This window comes from Lucilia cuprina, chromosome 5 (genome assembly GCF_022045245.1).
Source record: "Lucilia cuprina isolate Lc7/37 chromosome 5, ASM2204524v1, whole genome shotgun sequence".
In the NCBI taxonomy this organism is placed as follows: domain Eukaryota; kingdom Metazoa; phylum Arthropoda; class Insecta; order Diptera; family Calliphoridae; genus Lucilia; species Lucilia cuprina.
Genome location: NC_060953.1, coordinates 10280245 through 10299656, shown reverse-complemented (window position 1 = coordinate 10299656; position 19412 = coordinate 10280245). Strand labels below are relative to the sequence as shown.

At 30.1% G+C, this 19412-nt stretch overlaps 4 protein-coding genes across 7 annotated transcripts in view; 2 read left to right on the top strand and 2 right to left on the bottom strand.

The window, feature by feature from the left end:
* The window catches only part of LOC111685649 (delta-1-pyrroline-5-carboxylate dehydrogenase, mitochondrial), a 28177-nt gene that overhangs the window by 4806 nt on the left and 3959 nt on the right, over nt 1-19412 (top strand). The window lies entirely within an intron of this gene.
* Nucleotides 9479-13643, bottom strand: LOC111688119 (nucleolar protein dao-5). Of its 4 annotated transcripts, none has more exons than XM_023450604.2 (4): nt 13421-13643; nt 11765-13234; nt 10671-10847; nt 9479-9739 (listed from the first exon to the last, which is right to left on the bottom strand). In XM_023450604.2, exons 1-4 carry the CDS (start codon nt 13517-13519, stop codon nt 9587-9589), a joined length of 1899 nt encoding a protein of 632 aa, XP_023306372.2. In that variant the 5' UTR covers nt 13520-13643; the 3' UTR covers nt 9479-9586. The 4 variants fall into 4 exon arrangements, with proteins under 4 accessions (XP_023306372.2, XP_046809186.1, XP_046809187.1 ...); XM_046953230.1 differs by having other exon boundaries at nt 9654-10312; XM_046953231.1 differs by having other exon boundaries at nt 9654-10312; nt 10731-10847.
* LOC111688118 (small integral membrane protein 8) lies at nt 14032-14610 on the top strand. The gene is made up of 2 exons (XM_023450602.2): nt 14032-14294; nt 14358-14610. The coding sequence occupies exons 1-2, from the start codon at nt 14166-14168 to the stop codon at nt 14514-14516; spliced, it is 288 nt and encodes a 95-aa protein (XP_023306370.1). The 5' UTR covers nt 14032-14165; the 3' UTR covers nt 14517-14610.
* Nucleotides 15331-19085, bottom strand: LOC111688120 (eukaryotic translation initiation factor 2A). The gene is made up of 6 exons (XM_023450605.2): nt 18943-19085; nt 17849-18649; nt 17523-17693; nt 17259-17433; nt 16840-17111; nt 15331-16525 (listed from the first exon to the last, which is right to left on the bottom strand). The coding sequence occupies exons 1-6, from the start codon at nt 18974-18976 to the stop codon at nt 15792-15794; spliced, it is 2187 nt and encodes a 728-aa protein (XP_023306373.2). The 5' UTR covers nt 18977-19085; the 3' UTR covers nt 15331-15791.

Below are 19412 nucleotides of genomic sequence, written 5' to 3'. Positions count from 1 at the left end.
TCTAGTCTATAGTCTAGTCTATAGTCTAGTCTATAGTCTAGTCTATAGTCTAGTCTATAGTCTAGTCTATAGTCAAGTCTATAGTCAAGTCTATAGTCAAGTCTATAGACTAGTCTACAGTGTAGTCTATAATCTAGTCTATATTCTAGTCTTTAGTGTAGTTTGTAGTCTAATCTATAGTCAAGTCTATAGTCTAGTCTATAGTTTAGTCTAGTCCATAGTTTAGTTATAGTCTAGTTTATAGTCTAGTCTATAGTCTAGTCTATAGTCTAGTGTATAGTCTAGTCTGTAGTCTAGTCTATAGTCTAGTCTATAGTCTAGTCTATAATGTAGTCTATAGTCAAGTCTATAGTCTAGTCAATAGTCTAGTCTATAGTCTAGTCTATAGTCTAGTCTATAGTATAGTCTATAGTCTAGTCTATAGTCTAGTCTAGTCTATAGTCTAGTCTATAGTCTAGTCTATAGTCTAGTCAAGAGCCTACACTATACTTAGTCTTATAGTATAGTCTATTCTGTAGGCTAGTCTATAGTCTAGTCTATATTTTTCTTTAGCAATCATATCAAGGAAGACTTTTACACAGGAAAACATCAATCAGGTGCCACAACTGTCAATGCAACTACATAATTATCTATAAAATATGAAACTGAGAAAGTTATTATTATTATTATTTTTTTTTAATTTTTGTTCATCTTTTTATTAAATACTTACTACTAGTTTTTTTATTATATTTTCGTTTTTTATTTAGTTGTTGAAAGGAAAATGTCATGAAATTAAAAAAAGAAGATATCTTGGTAATTAAAGTATATTATTTTCTAACAAACTACAACAAAAAAAGCGAAAAAATTGTCTCACCATTTCACAAAATAAACAAACAAACATTATTTAAGTCCATTATTATTAACATTATTACTATTACGAGTATTAACACCATTGAAAAAAAGTCTTTAAAAAACGCACACACAAATCTCACCAACTTTTTAAACTTTTTCTTTTTTTTAATAAAATAACAAAAACAAAATATATATCATAACTAGTCAATGTATTAAAAATATATAATTTATTTACTTTGTACTTTAGATGCGCTTATCGCTATCAAGGGGCGTTACAAAGAAGTGTTAAACAAAATGTTTCAATATCAGATCTATTGGGGAAAGTTTCGATTTTGAAAATGTTTTTCTTTTTTTTCATATGAATGGGCTTAAAGCAGGATTTTTACAGGAATGAGCCTAAGAAAAAGAAAACAGGTTTCTATAGAAAAAATTTATATAGAAAATATTTCAAAGAAGACAAACTTGTATAGAAATATTCTAAAAAACACTTTTCTATGAAATAAAGAGAAGAAAAAGAATAAATTTTTGTATAGAAAAAAAATTTAAAAAACACTTTTTTCTATAGAAAAGATTATAAAGAAGGCACTTTTGAATCAATAGAATCTAAAGAAGACAATTCTCTATAGAAAAAGTTCAAAACTTTACAATAGAAAAGAAACAAAAGATGACATTTATCTATAGAAATGAATATCAAAACACGTTTCTGTAAAAGGATGTCAAAAAAAGATACTTTTCTATAGAAAACAGTCTAAAGAAGATACTTTTACAAAGAAAGGTGTCTAAAAAGACACTTCTCTATAGAAGAGACTCTAAAAATACATTTTACTATATAAAAGAGTAAAAAGACATTTTTCTATATACAAAAGTCAAGAACGACACAAAAGAGTCTTAAAAACACTTTTCTACATAAAAAGAGTCTAAAGAAAACGTTTTTCTATGTAAAAGAGTATAAAAAGATACTTTTATATGTAAAAGAATATGAAAAGATAATTTTCTATAGAAAAAAGTCAAAAGAAAAAAATTAGAGCCTTTTTTATAAAAGAGTCTAAAGAAGAAAATAGTCAAAAAAAAGACATTTTTTCAATAGAAAGTGTCTAAAAAACACTTTTCTATATAAAAGAGTCTTAAGAAGACACTTTTCTATCAAAAAAAGAATCTTTTCTATAGAAAAGACTCTAAAGAAGACACTTTTTTTATAGATAAGAGTGCAAAAAGATACTTTTCTATAGAAAAGAGTGTAAAGAAGACAATTTTCTATAGAAAAGAGTCAAAAGAAGACTTTTTCAATAGAAGGAGTTTAAAAATACACATTTCAATAGAAACGAATCTAAAGAAGACACTTTTCTATGGAAAAGGCTCTAAAGAAGACATTTTTCTATTGAAAAGAGTGTAAAAAGAAACTTTTCTATAGAAAAAAAAAACTTTTCTACAGAAAAGGGTCCAAAGAAGACACTTTTCTATAGAAATGGGTTTAAAGAAGACACGTTTCTATAGAAAAGAGGGTAAAAAAGACACTTTTCTAAAAAAAAGAGTAAAAAAGACTGTTTTCAACAGAAAAAGTCTAAAAATAAGCATTTCTATATAAAACAGTTTAAAAAGATAGGTTTCTATAGAAAAGTGTACTGTTCTATAAAAAAAAGAGTCTAATGAAGACATTTTTCTAAAGAAAAGAGTCAAAAGAAGTCTAAACAAGACACTTTTATATAGAAAAGAGTCTAAAGAATACACTTTTCCATAGAAAAAAAGTCTAAAGAAGATAATTTTCGATAGAAAAGAAGACGCTAAAGAAGAAACTTGTATGGAAAAGATTTAAAAAAACACTATTCTATAGAAAAGAGTCAAAAGAAGGCATTTTTCAATAGAAGGAGTCTAAAAATACACATTTCAATAGAAAAGAATCTAAAGATTGTTCTTTGTTTGGGACACTTTTCTATGTGTAAAGAAGACAATTTTCTATAGAAAAGAGTCAAAAGAAGACGTTTTCAATAGAAAAGAATCTAAAGAAGACACTTTTCTATGGAAAAGGCTCTAAAGAAGACATTTTTCTATTGAAAAGAGTGTAAAAAGAAACTTTTCTATAGAAAAGAGTATAAGAAGACACTTTTTAATAAAAATAGTTTAAAAATACACATTTCTACGGAAAAGAATCTAAAAAGACACTTCTCTATAGAAAATAGTGTAAAGAAGACACTTTTTAATAAAAATAGTCTAAAGAAGACACATTTCTATAGAAAATAATCTAAAAAGACACTTTTCTATAGAAAATATTATAAAAGGACACTTTTACATAGAAAAGAGTCTAAAGAAGACACTTTTCCATAGAAAATAGTCTAAAGAAGACACTTTTTTATAAAAATAGTCTAAAAATACACATTTCTATAGAAAAGAATCTACAAAGATACTTTTCTATAGAAAAGGGTCTAAAGAAGACACTTTTTTATAGAAAATACCATAAAAAGACACTTTTCCATGAAAAATGCTCTAAGAAGACATTTTTCTATAGAAAAGAATGTAAAGAAGACACTTTTTAATAAAAATAGTCTAAAGAAGACACATTTCTATAAAAAAGAATCTAAAAAGACACTTTTCTATAGAAAATAGTCTAAAAATAAGCATTTCTATATAAAACAGTTTAAAAAGATAGGTTTCTATAGAAAAGTGTATTGTTCTATAAAAAAAGAGTCTAATGAAGACATTTTTCTAAAGAAAAGAGTCAAAAGAAGTCTAAACAAGACACTTTTATATAGAAAGTCTAAAGAATACACTTTTTCATAGAAAAGAGTCTAAAGAAGATAATTTTGGATAGAAAAGAGGACTCTAAAGAAGACACTTGTATGGAAAAGATTTAAAAAAACACTATTCTATAGAAAAAAAGTCAAAAGAAGGCATTTTTCAATGGAAGGAGTCTAAAAATACACATTTCAATAGAAAAGAATCTAAAAAAGACACTTTTCTATGGAAAAGGCTCTAAAGAAGACATTTTTCTATTGAAAAGAGTGTAAAAAGAAACTTTTCTATAGAAAAGAGAGTAAAGAAGACACTTTATAATAAAAATAGTGTAAAAATACACATTTCTATAGAAAAGGGTCTAAAGAAGACACTTTTCTATAGAAAATACTATAAAAAGACACATTTCCATAGAAAAGAGTCTAATAAAAATAGTCTAAAAATACACATTTCTATAGAAAAGAATCTACAAAGACACTTTTCTATAGAAAAGGGTCTAAAGAATACACTTTTCTATAGAAAATACCATAAAAGACACTTTTCCATGGAAAAGGCTCTAAAGAAGACATTTTCTATAGAAAAGAGTGTAAAGAAGACACATTTATATAGAAAAGAATCTAAAAAGACACTTTTCTATAGAAAATACTATAAAAAGACACTTTTCCATAGAAAATAGTCTAAAGAAGACACTTTTTTATAAAAATAGTCTAAAAATACACATTTCTATAGAAAAGAATCTACAAAGACACTTTTCTATAGAAAAGGGTCTAAAGAAGACACTTTTCTATAGAAAATACCATAAAAAGACACTTTTCCATGGAAAAGGCTCTAAAGAAGACATTTTTCTATAGAAAATGGTCTAAAGAAGACACTTTTCTATATAAAATACTATAAAATGACACTTTTGTATAGAAACGAGTCTAAAGAACACAAAAGAATCTAAAAAGACACTTTTCTATAGAAAATACCATAAAAATACACTTTTCAATGAAAAAGGCTCTAAGAAGATATTTTTCTATAGAAAAGAGTGTAAAGAAGACACTTTTTAATAAAAATAGACTAAAGAAGACACATTTCTATAGAAAAGAATCTAAAAAGACATTTTTCTATAGTAAAGGTTCTAAAGAAGACACTTTTCTATATAAAATACTATAAAATGACACTTTTCTATAGAAACGAGTCTAAAGAAGACACTTTTCCATAAAAAAATAATCTAAAAATAAGTATTTCTATATAAAAGAGTTTAAAAAGATAGGTTTTTATAGAAAAGTGTACTGTTCTATAAAAAAGAGTCGAATGAAGACCCTTTTCTATAGAAAAGAGTCAAAAGAAGTCTAAAGAAGACACTTTTATATAGAAAAGAGTCTAAAGAAGACACTTTTCCATAGAAAAGAGTCTAAAGACGATAATTTTTGATAGAAAAGACTTTAAAGGAGAGACTTTTCTATAGAAAAGACTCTAAAGAAGACACTTGTATGGAAAAGATTTTAAAAAACACTATTCTATAGAAAAGCGTTAAAAGAAGACACTTTTCAATAGAAAATGTCTAAAAATACACATTTCTATAGAAATGTGTCTAAAAATAAACATTTCTATAGAAAAGAATCTACAAAGACACTTTTCTATAGAAAAGGGTTTAAAGAAGACACTTGTCTATAGAAAATACCATAAAGAGACACTTTTCCATAGAAAATAGTCTAAAGAAGACACGTTTCTATAGAAAAGACTTTAAAAAAGATACTTTTGTATAGTAAAGAGTCTAAAGAAGACACTTTTCTTTATAAAAGAGTCTAAACAAAAAAGAAAAGTATCTATAGAATATAAAATACACTTTTCTATAGAAAAGAATCGAAAGAAGAAACTTTTCTTAATAAAAGAGTCTAAAGAAGACACTTCTATAGAAAAATGTCTAAAGAAAGCACTTTTCTATAGAGTTTAATAAAGACAATTATCTAAGTCTTAATAAGATACTTTTCTATAGAAAATACTCTAAAAAGACACTTTTAAAGTTATTTCATTAAGATGAAAGAGAAAAGAGTCCAATAAAGACAGAAGAAGACAATTTTCTCTAATACCAAAAAGTTTCCTTCTTCCTTAAAGAAAATAATTACAAATTTTTCTCAATTACAAACGCTCATATCATATCAGTTCCATTTGAAAATAAATTTTCTTATTTTACATTATTTATTTAATGATCTAAACAAAAAAAAAAAAAACTGACGACCCTCCCCTTTAAGGTGTTTTTTGTTTTTTTTTTTTTTCTTTCAATGAAGATTATGTTCATTTACCGGGTCTTTTAATAGTTTGTTGTTATTCTTGTTGTTGTTTTTGTTATGATTTCATTAAAAAGCATAATATTAATGTTTTATTGTTGCTGTTGTAGTTGTAGTTGTCATTTTACCATTCACTTGCAATTAGCGAAAGTCACTAGACTAGTTTTTTTTTTCTTTGTATTAACTTTAGATTTTTTTTCGGAAATTTCGTTTGTCAATTATTTAGTTTTATTGTAGTATATCATAGGTTTTGTTGTAGTTGTTGTTGGTGTAATATTAATCCCTTAAGGTATTTAGGATTTTTTATAATTTAGAGAAATTTAACGTTCAACTATCTATTTAAAGAACATTTTAGATCAGTTTCAAAGTTTTTGTAAACAATTTAATCAAATAACTTTCGAATTTCTCCTCTCTTCCCCTAATGGGTTAAATATCTTGTAATAGTTGCCAAAAAAGTGTGTGTGTCTTAAAGTAATTAAACGTTATATTTTATTGAATTTTTCACCTGTGTTTCTTTTATCTTTTGTTTTTTTTTTCTTGTGCGTTTTTTTCTTAACGACTTAATGTCAAATGCAACCGGATTTTCAACATATTACTGATATTTTTGTGTAACTTTGCATAAAAGCGAAATTATTGTAAAAACAAATGTAACTAAACTGATTGTGTTTTTTTTTTTTTGGTTATATTTAGTAGATATTTTCACATGATAACAATTATAAAATAATATACATAACTGCATAATTTGAAATTTATTAGTTTCAACCAAATGTTAATAACATTTAAACAATCATATCAACTGCATATATGAATATTTAAAATTAAATAAAGTTTTCTAGTTTTCTAGTTTTTTTGTTAATAAAATTTCCCTTTTTAATGAGAAAAAAAAGTGTTATTGAACTCAGAAAGTTGAAATGGGTGGTTGGTGAGAGTACTTTAAGAAAAAGTTTTTAAAAAATAATGCTTTCAACTAGGGTTCTATAGTTGAAAAGAAAAGTCGACTTTTTGCATTTTTGAAAAGTCAACTTTTTGCATTTTTGAAAAGTCGATTTTTCGACTTTTTTTATTTAACTAAAAGTAGACTTTTCGACATTAAGTATTTTATAAACAGTCGATTTTTTCCAAATTTTTTCGACTTTTCAACCTTTTCCGACTTTTCGACTTTTTTCGATTTTTTCCAAGTTTTCGACTTTTTGCATTTAGTTAAAAGTCGATTTTTCAACTTTTTGCATTTTTGAAAAGTTGATTTTTCGACTTTTTTCATTTAATTAAAAATCGACTTTTAGACTTTTAGATTTTAAGTATTTTATAAATAGTCAACTTTTCGGCTTTTTCAACATTTTGACAGTTTTCGAATTTTTCCAACTTTTCGACTTTTTCCGACTTATCGACTTTTTTCAACTTTTCATCTTTTTCCGACATTTTTGACTTTTTCCGACTTTTCGACTTTTCGATTTTTTATTATTTTTTTTGAATTTTCAACTTTTTCCGACTTTTCGAATTTTTTTCGAATTGTCGACTTTTTTCAACTTTTTTCGACTTATGGACTTTTTTCAAAAACGATAGTCGAGTTATCGACTTTTTTTAGACTTCTCGACTTTTCTACTTTTTTCGATTTTTTCCAAGTTTCGACTTTTTTCGACTTTTAGCATTTAGTTAAAAGTCGATTTTTCATTTTTTTTTACTTTTCAACTTTTTCCGACTTTTCGAATTTTTTTCGAATTGTCGACTTTTTTCAACTTTTTTCGATTTTTTTCGACTTATGGACATTTTTTAAAGACGATAGTCGAGTAATCGACTATTCGTCTTTTTAGACTTCTCGACTTTTTGACTTTTTTCGACTTTTTGCATTTAGTTAAAAGTCGATTTTTCAACTTTTTACATTTTTGAAAAGTTGATTTTTCGACTTTTTTCCATTTAATTAAAAGTCGACTTTTAGACTTTTCGATTTTAAGTATTTTATATATATATAGTCAAATTTTCGACTTTTTCCCACATTTCGACTTTTTTAGACTTCTTGACTTTTCGAATTTTCAACCTTTTCGGACTTTTCGACATTTTGACTGTTTTTGACTTTTTTCAACTTTTCAACCTTTTCCGACTTCGACTGTTTTCGACTTTTTCCAACTTTCGACTTTTTCCAACTTTTCGACTTTTTTCAACTTTTTGTCATTTTCCGACTTTTCGATTTTTTTTTTTGGACTTTTTAACTTTTTCCGACTTTTTGAATTTTTTTCGAATTGTAAATTTTTTCAACTTTTTTCGATTTTTTCAAAGACGATAGTCGAGTTATCGACTATTTCGACTTTTCGATTTTTTCCACTTTTCAACTTTTTCCGACTTTATGACTTTTTCGAATTGTTGACTTTTTCAACTTTCCGACTTTTTACGAATTTTCGACTTATTTCAACTTTTCGACTTTTCGACTTTTCAACCTTTTTCACAGAAGATAATCGAGTTATCGACTTTTCTGATCAAAACAGTCAACTTTTCGACTTTTTTCAACAAAAGCGGGGCACAACAGCTACATATATAGATGCCTTTGCGCTACCTGCCGTGTGGTTGGTATCTCCTCTTTACATTTGTTTGCAGAGCACACATTCTGGATCTTTTGTGCAATCTTTTGCTATGCGACCACTTGTTCCGCACCTTCAACACAGTTTAGATCTGTCTTTCCAAGTATTGTAGGCTATGTGTCCATACTCCAAGCATTGACGTATGTTCACAATTTCTCTTATATGACAAACTACTCATCCTATATTCACCTTTTAAATTTGTGGGACTTGGTGGGATATTTCCGATGGAAGGCTTATTGTTGCCGTCTTAGTGGTACCATAGGCTTTCCTCAAGCTCTTAATATTATCCAATTTCATTTCGGTTACGCCTAGTTAAAAAAGAAAGGCGTTGCGGAGATTACCCTATATACTATTTTCCACGTATTTTTTCCCTCTAATGGGGGCTATTCTTGTCTAGGGCCTTCGCTTTCTTGCTTCCTCTCTATCTATCCATATATCTATCTATCTATCTATCTATCTATCTATCTATCTATCTATCTATCTATCTATCTATCTATCTATCTATCTATCTAACTATCTATCTATCTATCTATCTATCTATCTATCTATCTATCTATCTATCTATCTATCTATCTATCTATCTATCTATCTGTCTGTCTGTCTATCTATCTATATATCTATCTTATCGGTATTCAATGTTTTGAAGTCTTTATTGTTGAAGTTGCAGCAAATCTGTTGTTTGCAGACAAATCCTTTTAAATCGCAGATGAATAATCCAAAAGGAACACACTACGTTGTTTTTTGAGTTTTGTTTTACAAAATATGTAATTTTATTTTTGTTATCTAAAGCTATGTTGTAATTATTTTATTGTGTATAATATATATTTATACTTGTAAATATGTATATTAAAAAAAATACATTAATAAATATAATGCATTTTTTTGTGTTTAAAAAAAAATTCTTAATAAGAAAATACGTTTAAATATTGAAATTCCATTTAAACAATTAAGGTAAATAAAAAAAATATGGTAGGAGAAAATAAGTTTGTTTAAAAATAATATTACAAATATAAAAAAGAAGGATAGATAAGGGACCTTGTAAGCTTATACTCTAAAAAAAATGTCACATTTATATTACTTAAAAAAACATTACATTCCTTTTAAGTCATTAGTAAAGTGTCAAAAGTTTTAAAGGTCCTTTATGTTTTGTTGTTGCTTTCTTTCTTTTTAAATTATATAAACTTATTCAAATTTAATGGAATTAACTCCCATATCAATTGCTCCACCACGATAACTGCCACGCTTCTTCTTGGTTTTTTCATGTTTGAATGATTTGCCACGAGTGAATTTTAAATCTCTATTGGCTTTATCACCCCAGGAACCAGCAGCGTTTTTCTAACAAAGTTAAAATACAAAATAGTGTTAGTTGATCTTATAAAATAAAATGCATTACAATGTTTGCATAACCAATTAAACATTCAATAACTAAAAAAGAAGCAAATTTGTGGAAGTCATTTTAAAAGCCTTAACAAACAAACTAAAAGGTGCGGTGGAAAGTGAAAAGAATTTACACTAAGTTCTTTTTTTTTTAAATAGATAATTGCAAGCTTAGTCATCAAAGGTAATCTTTTTGTTTTGTCCCGCTGAGCCACCATCAAAGGATTTGTTGAAAGGTTTATTTGAACCACCAAAACCACCACGACCTCTGCCACCGCGATCACCACCACCAAAGCCACCACGACCTCTACCGCCACGATCACCACCACCGAAACCACCACGGCCTCTACCACCACGATCACCACCACCGAAACCACCACGGCCTTTACCACCACGATCACCGCCACCACCACGGCCTCTACCACCGCGATCGCCACCACCACCACGACCACGTCCTCCCTTTTCAAAGCCACCAAATGATTTGCGATCACCGAATTTCTTAAAGCCTCCATTTGTAGTTTCTTCACCATCCTGTTGTTTTAAAACATGAAAGTAAAAGAAGGAAATTAAAAACACAAATAAATTAGCCTTATTTTTTGTTATATATGGTTTTATAATAGAAACAAATTAATTATTTTTATAAAAGAAAAACCATCAATAAGTGCCTCAAATTCTTTTCTTTTTTTTTTTTGTTTAAAACAAGAAAAATAAAATTATGTTTGGTTATTTAAAAAAAAGGCTTTTTCATATTTGTGCCTTTAAATTTCCTTCTTTTGCTTTTATGTTTAAATCGCCCACAATCTTCAGTTTTAATTATTTGTATGTTTCAGTTTAAGAAGTTTTGCAAACATTTTATTTTATTTTTTCTTCTTCGTTTTGAGGCACTTACCTTGGCTTCGAAAGACATGTCTTTAACTCTTTCATCAATCTCCACCTCTTCATCACGTACACGTCTAAACGGTTCGTTTTTCTTTTTACCACTAGATTGTGGTGTAAATTGATTACTATTATTATTCTTATTGTTAAAACTTCTATTGGCAGGAGTTGAAGAAGCAAATCCATTTTGCTGCTTGTATAAATGAGAGTTAAAACAAATGGAAAGAATAGGAAATATAAAAATGTACATTTAGATAAGACTACTTTTTACAAAAATAAAGTGATGTTTTTCAATATATCTATCTATTTATCTATCTATCTATCTATCTATCTATCTATCTATCTATCTATCTATCTATCTGTCTATTTGTCTCTCTATCTATCTATCTATCTGTCTGTCTATCTATCTATCTATCTATCTATCTATCTATCTATCTATCTATCTATCTATCTATCTATCTATCTATCTGTCTGTCTGTCTGTCTATCTATCTATCTATCTATCTATCTATCTATCTATCTATCTATCTATCTATCTATCTATCTATCTATCTATCTATCTATCTATCTATCTATCCATATATCCATCTATCCATCTATCCATCTATCCATCTATCTATCAGCCTATATTTCTATGTATCTATCTATCTGCCTATATATCTATCTATCTATCTATCTATCTATCTATCTATCTATCTATCTATCTATCTATCTATCTATCTATCTATCTGTCTATCTTTCTATGTATCTATCTATCTATCTATCTATCTATCTATCTATCTATCTATCTATCTATCTGCCTATTTTTCTGTGTATCTATCTATCTATCTATCTATCTATCTATCTATCTATCTATCTATCTATCTATCTATCTATCTGCCTATCTTTCTATGTATCTATCTGTCATTCTATGTATCTAGCTTTTCGTTGTGTTAAAAAATTTGAACTTTAGAAAAGTATATAGCGGCAACAAAGAATCAAGTCAAATTCAGATAATACTTTAAACCTATTATTTCCAATTGTATGTGTTTAAAAAATCTCAAGATCGAGCTTTTAAAAAACAGTCTTAGATTCCAGAAATTAAGGAAAAAATTAAAAAAAAACTTACCTTTACTTCGCCAGATTTCACAAAATTACTGTATTTGTTGTTGGGTGTGTCGGCGGCATTTGATTCACTAAATTTTCTCTTTTGACCAGGTTTAACTGCAGGTGCACTTTCTGGTTCTTCATCACTAGAGCTATCATCGCTATCGTCAGACTTGGCTGCCTTTTTGGCTGGTGTAGCAGCGGCTGCAGCAGGTTTTTTAGCGGGCTTTTCATCTTCATCCGAACTATCATCGCTAGAACTGTCAGCTTTTTTAGGCTTAGCAGCTGCGGCAGGAGTAACATTAGCCTTCTTAGCTGGTGGCTCATCATCAGAATCTGAGGAATCATCAGAACTGGAGTCGGCCTTTTTGGCTGGAGTAGCAGCTTTAGCAGCTACTGGTTTGGCAGCTTCCTCTTCATCGGATGAGGAATCATCGGATGATGAAGCTGCTTTCTTTTTAGCAGGAGCAGCTACAGCGGGTTTCTTGGCTGCTGGTTCATCGTCATCATCGGAGGAGGAATCATCCGAAGAGGAGTCAGCCTTCTTTTTAGCTGCTACAGCGGCAGCTTTGTTAACTACTGGTTTAACAGCAGGTTTTTCATCTTCACTGGACGAATCATCACTGCTGGAGTCGGCTTTTTTGGCTACTACAGCAGCTGGTTTCTTAGCTACAGCAGTAGCTTTAGGTTTTTCATCTTCACTGGAAGAATCATCACTGCTAGAGTCGGCTTTTTTCGCAGCAACTGGAGCAGGTTTCTTGGCTGCTGGTTTTTCATCTTCAGAGCTGTCATCATCGCTGCTGGACTCGGCTTTTTTAGCAGCAACTGGAGCAGGTTTTGCTGGTGCCGCTTTAGCAGCTGGCTTTTCATCTTCACTATCGTCAGAAGAATCATCAGAAGAATCGTCTTTCTTAGCCTTAGCGGCAACAACAGCTGGTTTAGCAGGAGTAGCTTTAGCTGCTGGTTTCTTCTCGTCATCACTGCTATCATCAGAAGAATCTTCCGAAGATTCTTGTTTCTTAGCAGGAGCAGGTTTAGCAGGAGTAGCTTTAGCTGCTGGTTTCTTCTCATCATCACTGCTATCCTCAGAAGAATCTTCGGAAGATTCTTGTTTCTTAGCGGCAGCAGCAGCAGGTTTAGCTGGCGCGGCAGCCTTAGCAGCAGGTTTTTCATCATCACTGCTGTCATCGGAGTCATCTGATGATTCCTGTTTCTTAGTCACACCATTTACTTTAGCTGCTGGTTTGGCAGCGGGTTTTTTCTCCTCATCACTGCTATCATCGGAGGAATCTTCAGAGCTGGAGTCTGCTTTCTTAGCGGCAGGCTTGCCATTGCTGACAAGAGCAGCTGCTTTCTTAGGGGTTTCTTCCTCAGAATCACTGTCACTATCGCTATCTTCAGTTGTTTTTACAGGAGGAATTTTTGTTTTACTATTTTTTACATAGTATTGCAAAATGTCTTCCAATTTGGGAGAACCCTTAGCAACAATGGCCTGAAATGAAGAAATAGAAAGAAATTAGCAAATTAAATAAAAAGAAATTTATAAAAATGCCATGTGTTTGTGTATGCAACCATCATAGACCTCCAAACCCACACATATATACATACACATGCGGTACTTTGCGCGAGGCTCCTTCGGCCGAGCACATTGTTTTTTTTCTTATTGTCTTGAACTTACAGCTTTGGTTTTGTGTTGATAAACTTGCGCCAAAGTTTTATCTTTTCTTTGTAGATATTCATGTATTATTGCAGCTAATAATTGATCATTTGCTGCCATTTTTAATTTGTTTTATTTTTTTCTTTGCACGTTTTTTTATTAATATAATTTATTCTCTTTTAACTAATTTTTAATCTTGCGTCGTCCAAAACACGTGTTGGTTGTGTGCAAAGTAAAAAACTTAAAGACCAGTGTTGTATAATTTAGGCATTATTATAAGCAATGGTGAATAGAGTAGTAAACGTGTTGCCACGTGGTGTTTATAGTTTTTCCTTTTTTGGGTATTTTGTTTAAAAGGTATAAGTTTATAGAAATTATAGTTTTTTTAAGAAAATTATTTTTTAATTTCTTATAAATAAAAGTAGTTTAAAAGAAATAATTAATAAAACCAATAATAACTTAAAAATGTTAAAACTTTTATTAAGACTTTTAATTATTGTTTAACATCTGGTAGCTTGTTACATTTTGCAGCGTTTTTTGTTTTGTTATGCTGTGTATACAAATATGGCTACTCCACAATAACAAGGTGGCGGTTTTTATGTTATAATATCTCTGGCAGCTTTGTTTTTAATATTACAAAACCACTTGAAACAAAATAAACACAAGATTTTTAAAATTGTTAATATTTTGCTTGAAATATAAATATAATTAATGAAATTTTGTTATAAATTAATGAAATAAGTTGTACGCAAAACATTTAAACATAATGACTGACAAGGAACCCCTTACAAAAGCACAAAATTCTACACGAGTAGCTGAACCCGGTGATGGCATACGACAGGTCAAGACTACCAATGTATTTCGTTTGATAAATTTTGAATTGTATACAAGACCGGTAAGAGATTTTTTAGATGTTGTAATGTTTCCAAGCTAATATTTTTTTTGATTTTTTTTTTAGAATAAAATTGTTATGGGTGTTGGTTTGGCTTGTATTACCGGTGTTTTTGGCTATATAACCTATATGAGATGGAAATATGAAAGTTTAGGCTATTATACGGCTGTTAGTGATGATGGTAAAGAAGTTTTTATTAAAAAAGAATCTAAATGGGATACCTAAGTTATAAGTTGAAAAAACCTTTAATTATTATGTTGTTATTTTAACATATTTTTAGATTATGTTGAAAATATACAGAAAAAAATTTTAAAACTTATTTTGTATCAGTTTGATCAGTTTTATAACTGTTAGATTAGTTGCTCAGATCAGTTCTAGATCATTTGTGATAAAGTTTAAGATAAGCTTCCATTCAGTTCTAGTGTCATATCTAGTTTAAGATGAGCTCTAAATCACTTCTAGATTATTTCCAGTTCAGTTCTACATTAGCTGAAATTGAGGTCTAGATCATAGTTGGTTATATTAAAGTTCAGTTCCATTTCTGTTCTTGCTCTGTTCTAGTTCAGTTTTAGTATTAGTTCCAGTTCAATTTAATTCTATTTGAGTTGTAAATCTAATCAACATATACATTGCTGCCGCAGCAATGTTACAGCTAAAATCAAATGTTATCAACATGTTGCAGCAATATGTTAATAAAATAAAAAAATTAAATAAAAAATTAACTTTTTGTTTTACCAATATGCGATTTTTTGTTTTATTTTGCAATTATTGCTTTAATAGTTTTTTTTTTCTTTTGTTTAATTTTATGTTGTTTTTGTAAATATGTTTTTCTTTTTTGATAAATCACAATTATTTTCTGTTACTTTTGTTGTTGTTCTTGGTTGGTTTGTTTTTTTTTCATGATAATAATAAAAAAATATATAATAAAAAATAAATTTAATTTGAAATAAATTTTTAAATAAAAAAAAACATAATTTGTTATAAAAAATTAATTTGTTTGGAATTTGTTTGTTTCACATTTAAATAATAAAAAAACAACTTAAGAGAGAGAAAAAAAGAGAAATTTTAATAAAACACATGTAGGGGCAGAAGGGTAAGAGAGACATCAGTAAAAAACAATAGTTAATTAAGCCAATAATTACAAATTTCAATTTTTTTCAAATTTGTTTAAAAACACATTGACAATTATAAACAAATCTGGTTAATAACAGGCAAATTTATACAAAATAGCAGAGAGTTTTAGAAAAATCTATTTTTGTTGATTTGTTTTTGTTAATTTTTAATAATTTTTTTTTCGCAAATATTTTGGAACATATAATTTAAGCAATTTCATAACTAACTTCCCTTTTTAGTTTTAAAAAAGTCACAAAATTTTAAAAAAGTTTTTTTTTTTTTGCAGATTTTATAAAAAAACATTTTTTTTGTATTTTTTTAAGTTATATCGAAAATAATAAAAAAAAGGAAGTAGAGTGTTTAAGAAAAGCTTTAAAGATTTACTTCTTAGGCAGATAATTTTAAAGCTTTAAGCTCTTCGAGAAATTTCGACTCCATTTCAATTTTATTCAATTGATTTAATTCCAAAACTTCACCCTGATCTTGACGGGCTTTTAATTTTTTAATATCCGACAATTTTTTGGCAACATTGCGTATTTTTTTCTCCTTTTCAGGATTAGCAGCCTTTTTAGAAGTTTGCTGCTGTTGTTGGTTTGGCTGTTGCAAATTTTGCTGCTGTGGCTGTTGTCCTTCAACTGCGACATTTTCACCAGAGTTAGCTTGATTATGTTGCTGCTGTTGCTGTTGTTGTTGTCTTCTTTGTTGATTAAATTGTGGATTTTGCTGCTGACGACGTTGATTTTGTTGACGTTTGTTGTGCTGTTGTTGTTGTTGTTGCGGCATTGTTTGCTGCTGTTGCTGTTCATTGTTGCTTACAGCAGCTACGTCACCAGTTCCTTCTGCCTGCATTTTATTCATTCTATTGTAATTATTGGCTCCTGGTTGTCCACCATTGCTGTTGTTATTATCTCCACCTCTTCCTCCTCTATTGTTTCTAGTGTTATTAGCACCATTGTTGTTGTGGTTGTTTTCGTTGTTGTGCTCATTTTTTCTATTCTTATTATGTTGTTGCTGCTGCTGTTGCTGTTTAAAACCCTTAGGATTTTGTTGCTGCTGCTGCTGTTGTTGATGAGACTTTTGAGCACCCTGTTTCTTATTGTTGGCTTGTGAGGAAGAATAACCTTAAAATAAACAGAAAGCACAGAGAAATATTTAGCTTTGTATCTTAAAATTTATTAGAATATGCAATTGAAAACTTAAAACTATTAAAAAAACTAAAACTAATAACGTCTTCTTGATTGGTTATAAGGATTATAACGTTGTTGTTTTCTATTTAATGTATGACGTTGTACACCTCCTCCTCCTCCTCCCCCTGCACCACTAACACTGGGCATTTGTTCCCGATTATGTGTTTGTTGCTGTTCTCTCCATGCTCCTGGTCTCATAAGCGGTTTATCTAAATCATATTTTCTTTGCCAAAATTGTCTTGGATTACCTGGTGGTAGTCCTGGTATAGTGCTTTGCGACTGTGGTACAAATTTCTCTGGATTTTTTCCTTCACTCATAAAGCGCAAGTGTGGTGGTGTATAGACCTTCTTACTTGCCTCCGGTTGGCTCGATTTGATACCTTCATGCTTAACCTTGGTGATTACAGGTTCTTTAAATGTATTATCAGCAAATTGTTGCCATTCAACGGCCAATAGCTCCTGACCCTGGGGCCAAATGGTCTCGTGCAATAGAGCACCCGAGTAGTGATAAACTTTGAAGCTGTAATGTTAGAAAAGAATAAAAAAAGTTTAAAACTTTTATGCAGGTTATAAAGAAAATAAAACATAACCTCAAAAATATTTTAAATTTAGTTAGATCGAAATTTACAAACTTTTTCTCAGTTGTTAAGTAATGGAATAAACTTACCCATTGCCTATACGTAATCTGGGAGCCGTAGTAGCGGTTACAAAATACTCGCCATTAGGATTCCATTCAAAATGGGTAGTATCGGGGCATTTAATATTGGCAAGCTTCTCCTTTTTCGATACATCCCAAATTTCCACATTGCCAGGCAAGTTTCCAAAACCAGCTAAAACGACTAGTGCTAAGAAGTTAAGGAAAACTTGGAAAAGTAATATGACAAAGAATAAAAATGTAAAAGTATGTAAAAAAAATTTTCAAAAAGGATATGATTTCCAAAACTATTAAAATAGGCACAATTGCGTGGTCCTTCGCCAAAATCAAAAACGACATCACATTTCAAATTATATAAAGCCGCCTTAGATGGCATATAACCATAAACTACCACAAATTCAGTAGCTTTAGGACTCCATTTAACGCAATGTACAGGACCCTCTTTAGCTGTAAATTGAAAAAAATATAACAATTAACAATCGCAACTATCCTTAGCCAAAACAATTAAAGTAAATATATGAAAAAAGTAATAACAGACACTCCTTTTTTCATTTTAATTACTTCAATTCTCGCACTTTCTCTCCATCTCTTTGAATACTTACACAATGGCACGGAACATGAATCACCCTTAGTATTTAAAAAGTGCAAAGCCTGATTACCATAATACGAAGCACCCGTCTTATCGACTTCCGTACTGGTCAATAGCAAGAGGCCAGTACCTCGACGATTCCATATTAATTCAACACGATCGGCATTGAAGAAACTTTTACAGGCCACCGTTTGATTTTGACCCAATGCTGGATACTTATAGAGTTTACACATCGATGGTGCCCCCTTGGCACCGGGTGTATAGATGGCTATAAACGGTGGACTATTGCCGGGACCCACCGACAAGGTACCACCCTTACTGCCGCCTATTTTCTTAACACTTGCATTGAAACCCTCAACACCTTGTGTCAGATCATAGAACAAGGCCTCGCCACCAATGACGGTAGCAAATATGCTTTCGTCCGATGACCATGAAGGTTCCCAATCGCTTTGTTTCTTCTGCACAATGCTAAATACCTCCTTACCGCTAGCCATTTCATACACAAACATATTGGGCGAACCTTCGGGAATGTCCTTGGTGATGACATACAGTTCCCAGGTGCATAAATAATTGCCACGCGGTGAGAATTTCAAATAAAAAGCCTTCGGACGTGGCAGGGAACATTGTAGCTGCCAGTCCGATGTTCTTAAAACCATTACCTCTCGGCCATTCGAATAGGCAAAGTAACGACCATCTGGGCTGAATGAAATTGATCGAGAATTTTTCGTCTCCTCTCGTGGTAAATTGTCTTTGTGCTCATAGGGTTGCTTAGACCCCGACGAAGCCCATAGTTCGATTCCCACGCTAGAGCGAACTGTAAAAGAAAGAACAACAAAAAAATATGTTTAGTTAAAACAACAACAATAGTATAGCAAAAAAAAAAGAATTAAACACTACAACAGAAAAAAAAGAGAAAATTTTTCTTTGTCAAAGTGACGGTGGTGGTGGAATGAGTAATGAAAATTTTTTCTTTCACATTTTTTGCCCTTAAGACAAATTAATTTTGAAAACTTTTATTTTAACCACAAAGTACTTTTGATAAATTACACTTTAATAAGAAATTTTGTAAAATTTAACAATTATTTATAATTTTTTTTAATTATTTACTTGCAAGTGCAGGAGAAACGCTATCCACAGCCATTGTCAAAATTCTAACCTCAACAACACGGTTGCAGAACCCTGCGCCGATATATAATAACGACGGCGGCGGCTTAAAATCGATTGCAAGCCGGCTAAAGGTCCAAACACATAATATATAGTTTATGCTTAAACTATATGTTTAAACTAAAATTTTATTAAAACTAATCTGAAACTAAAATAGAACTAAAACTAGATTAAAATTGAACAAGGACTGCATTAAAATTAAATTAAAACTGCACACGAACTGAATTAGAACTGAACTAAAGCCGAAGAACTGAACTAGAACTGAGCTAAAACTGTACTAGAACTAAATCAAAACTGAACTGGATCTGAACTAGAACTGAACTAGAACTGAACTAGAACTGAACTAGAACTGAACTAGAACTGAACTAGTACTGAACTAGAACTGAACTAGAACTGAACTAGAACTGAACTAG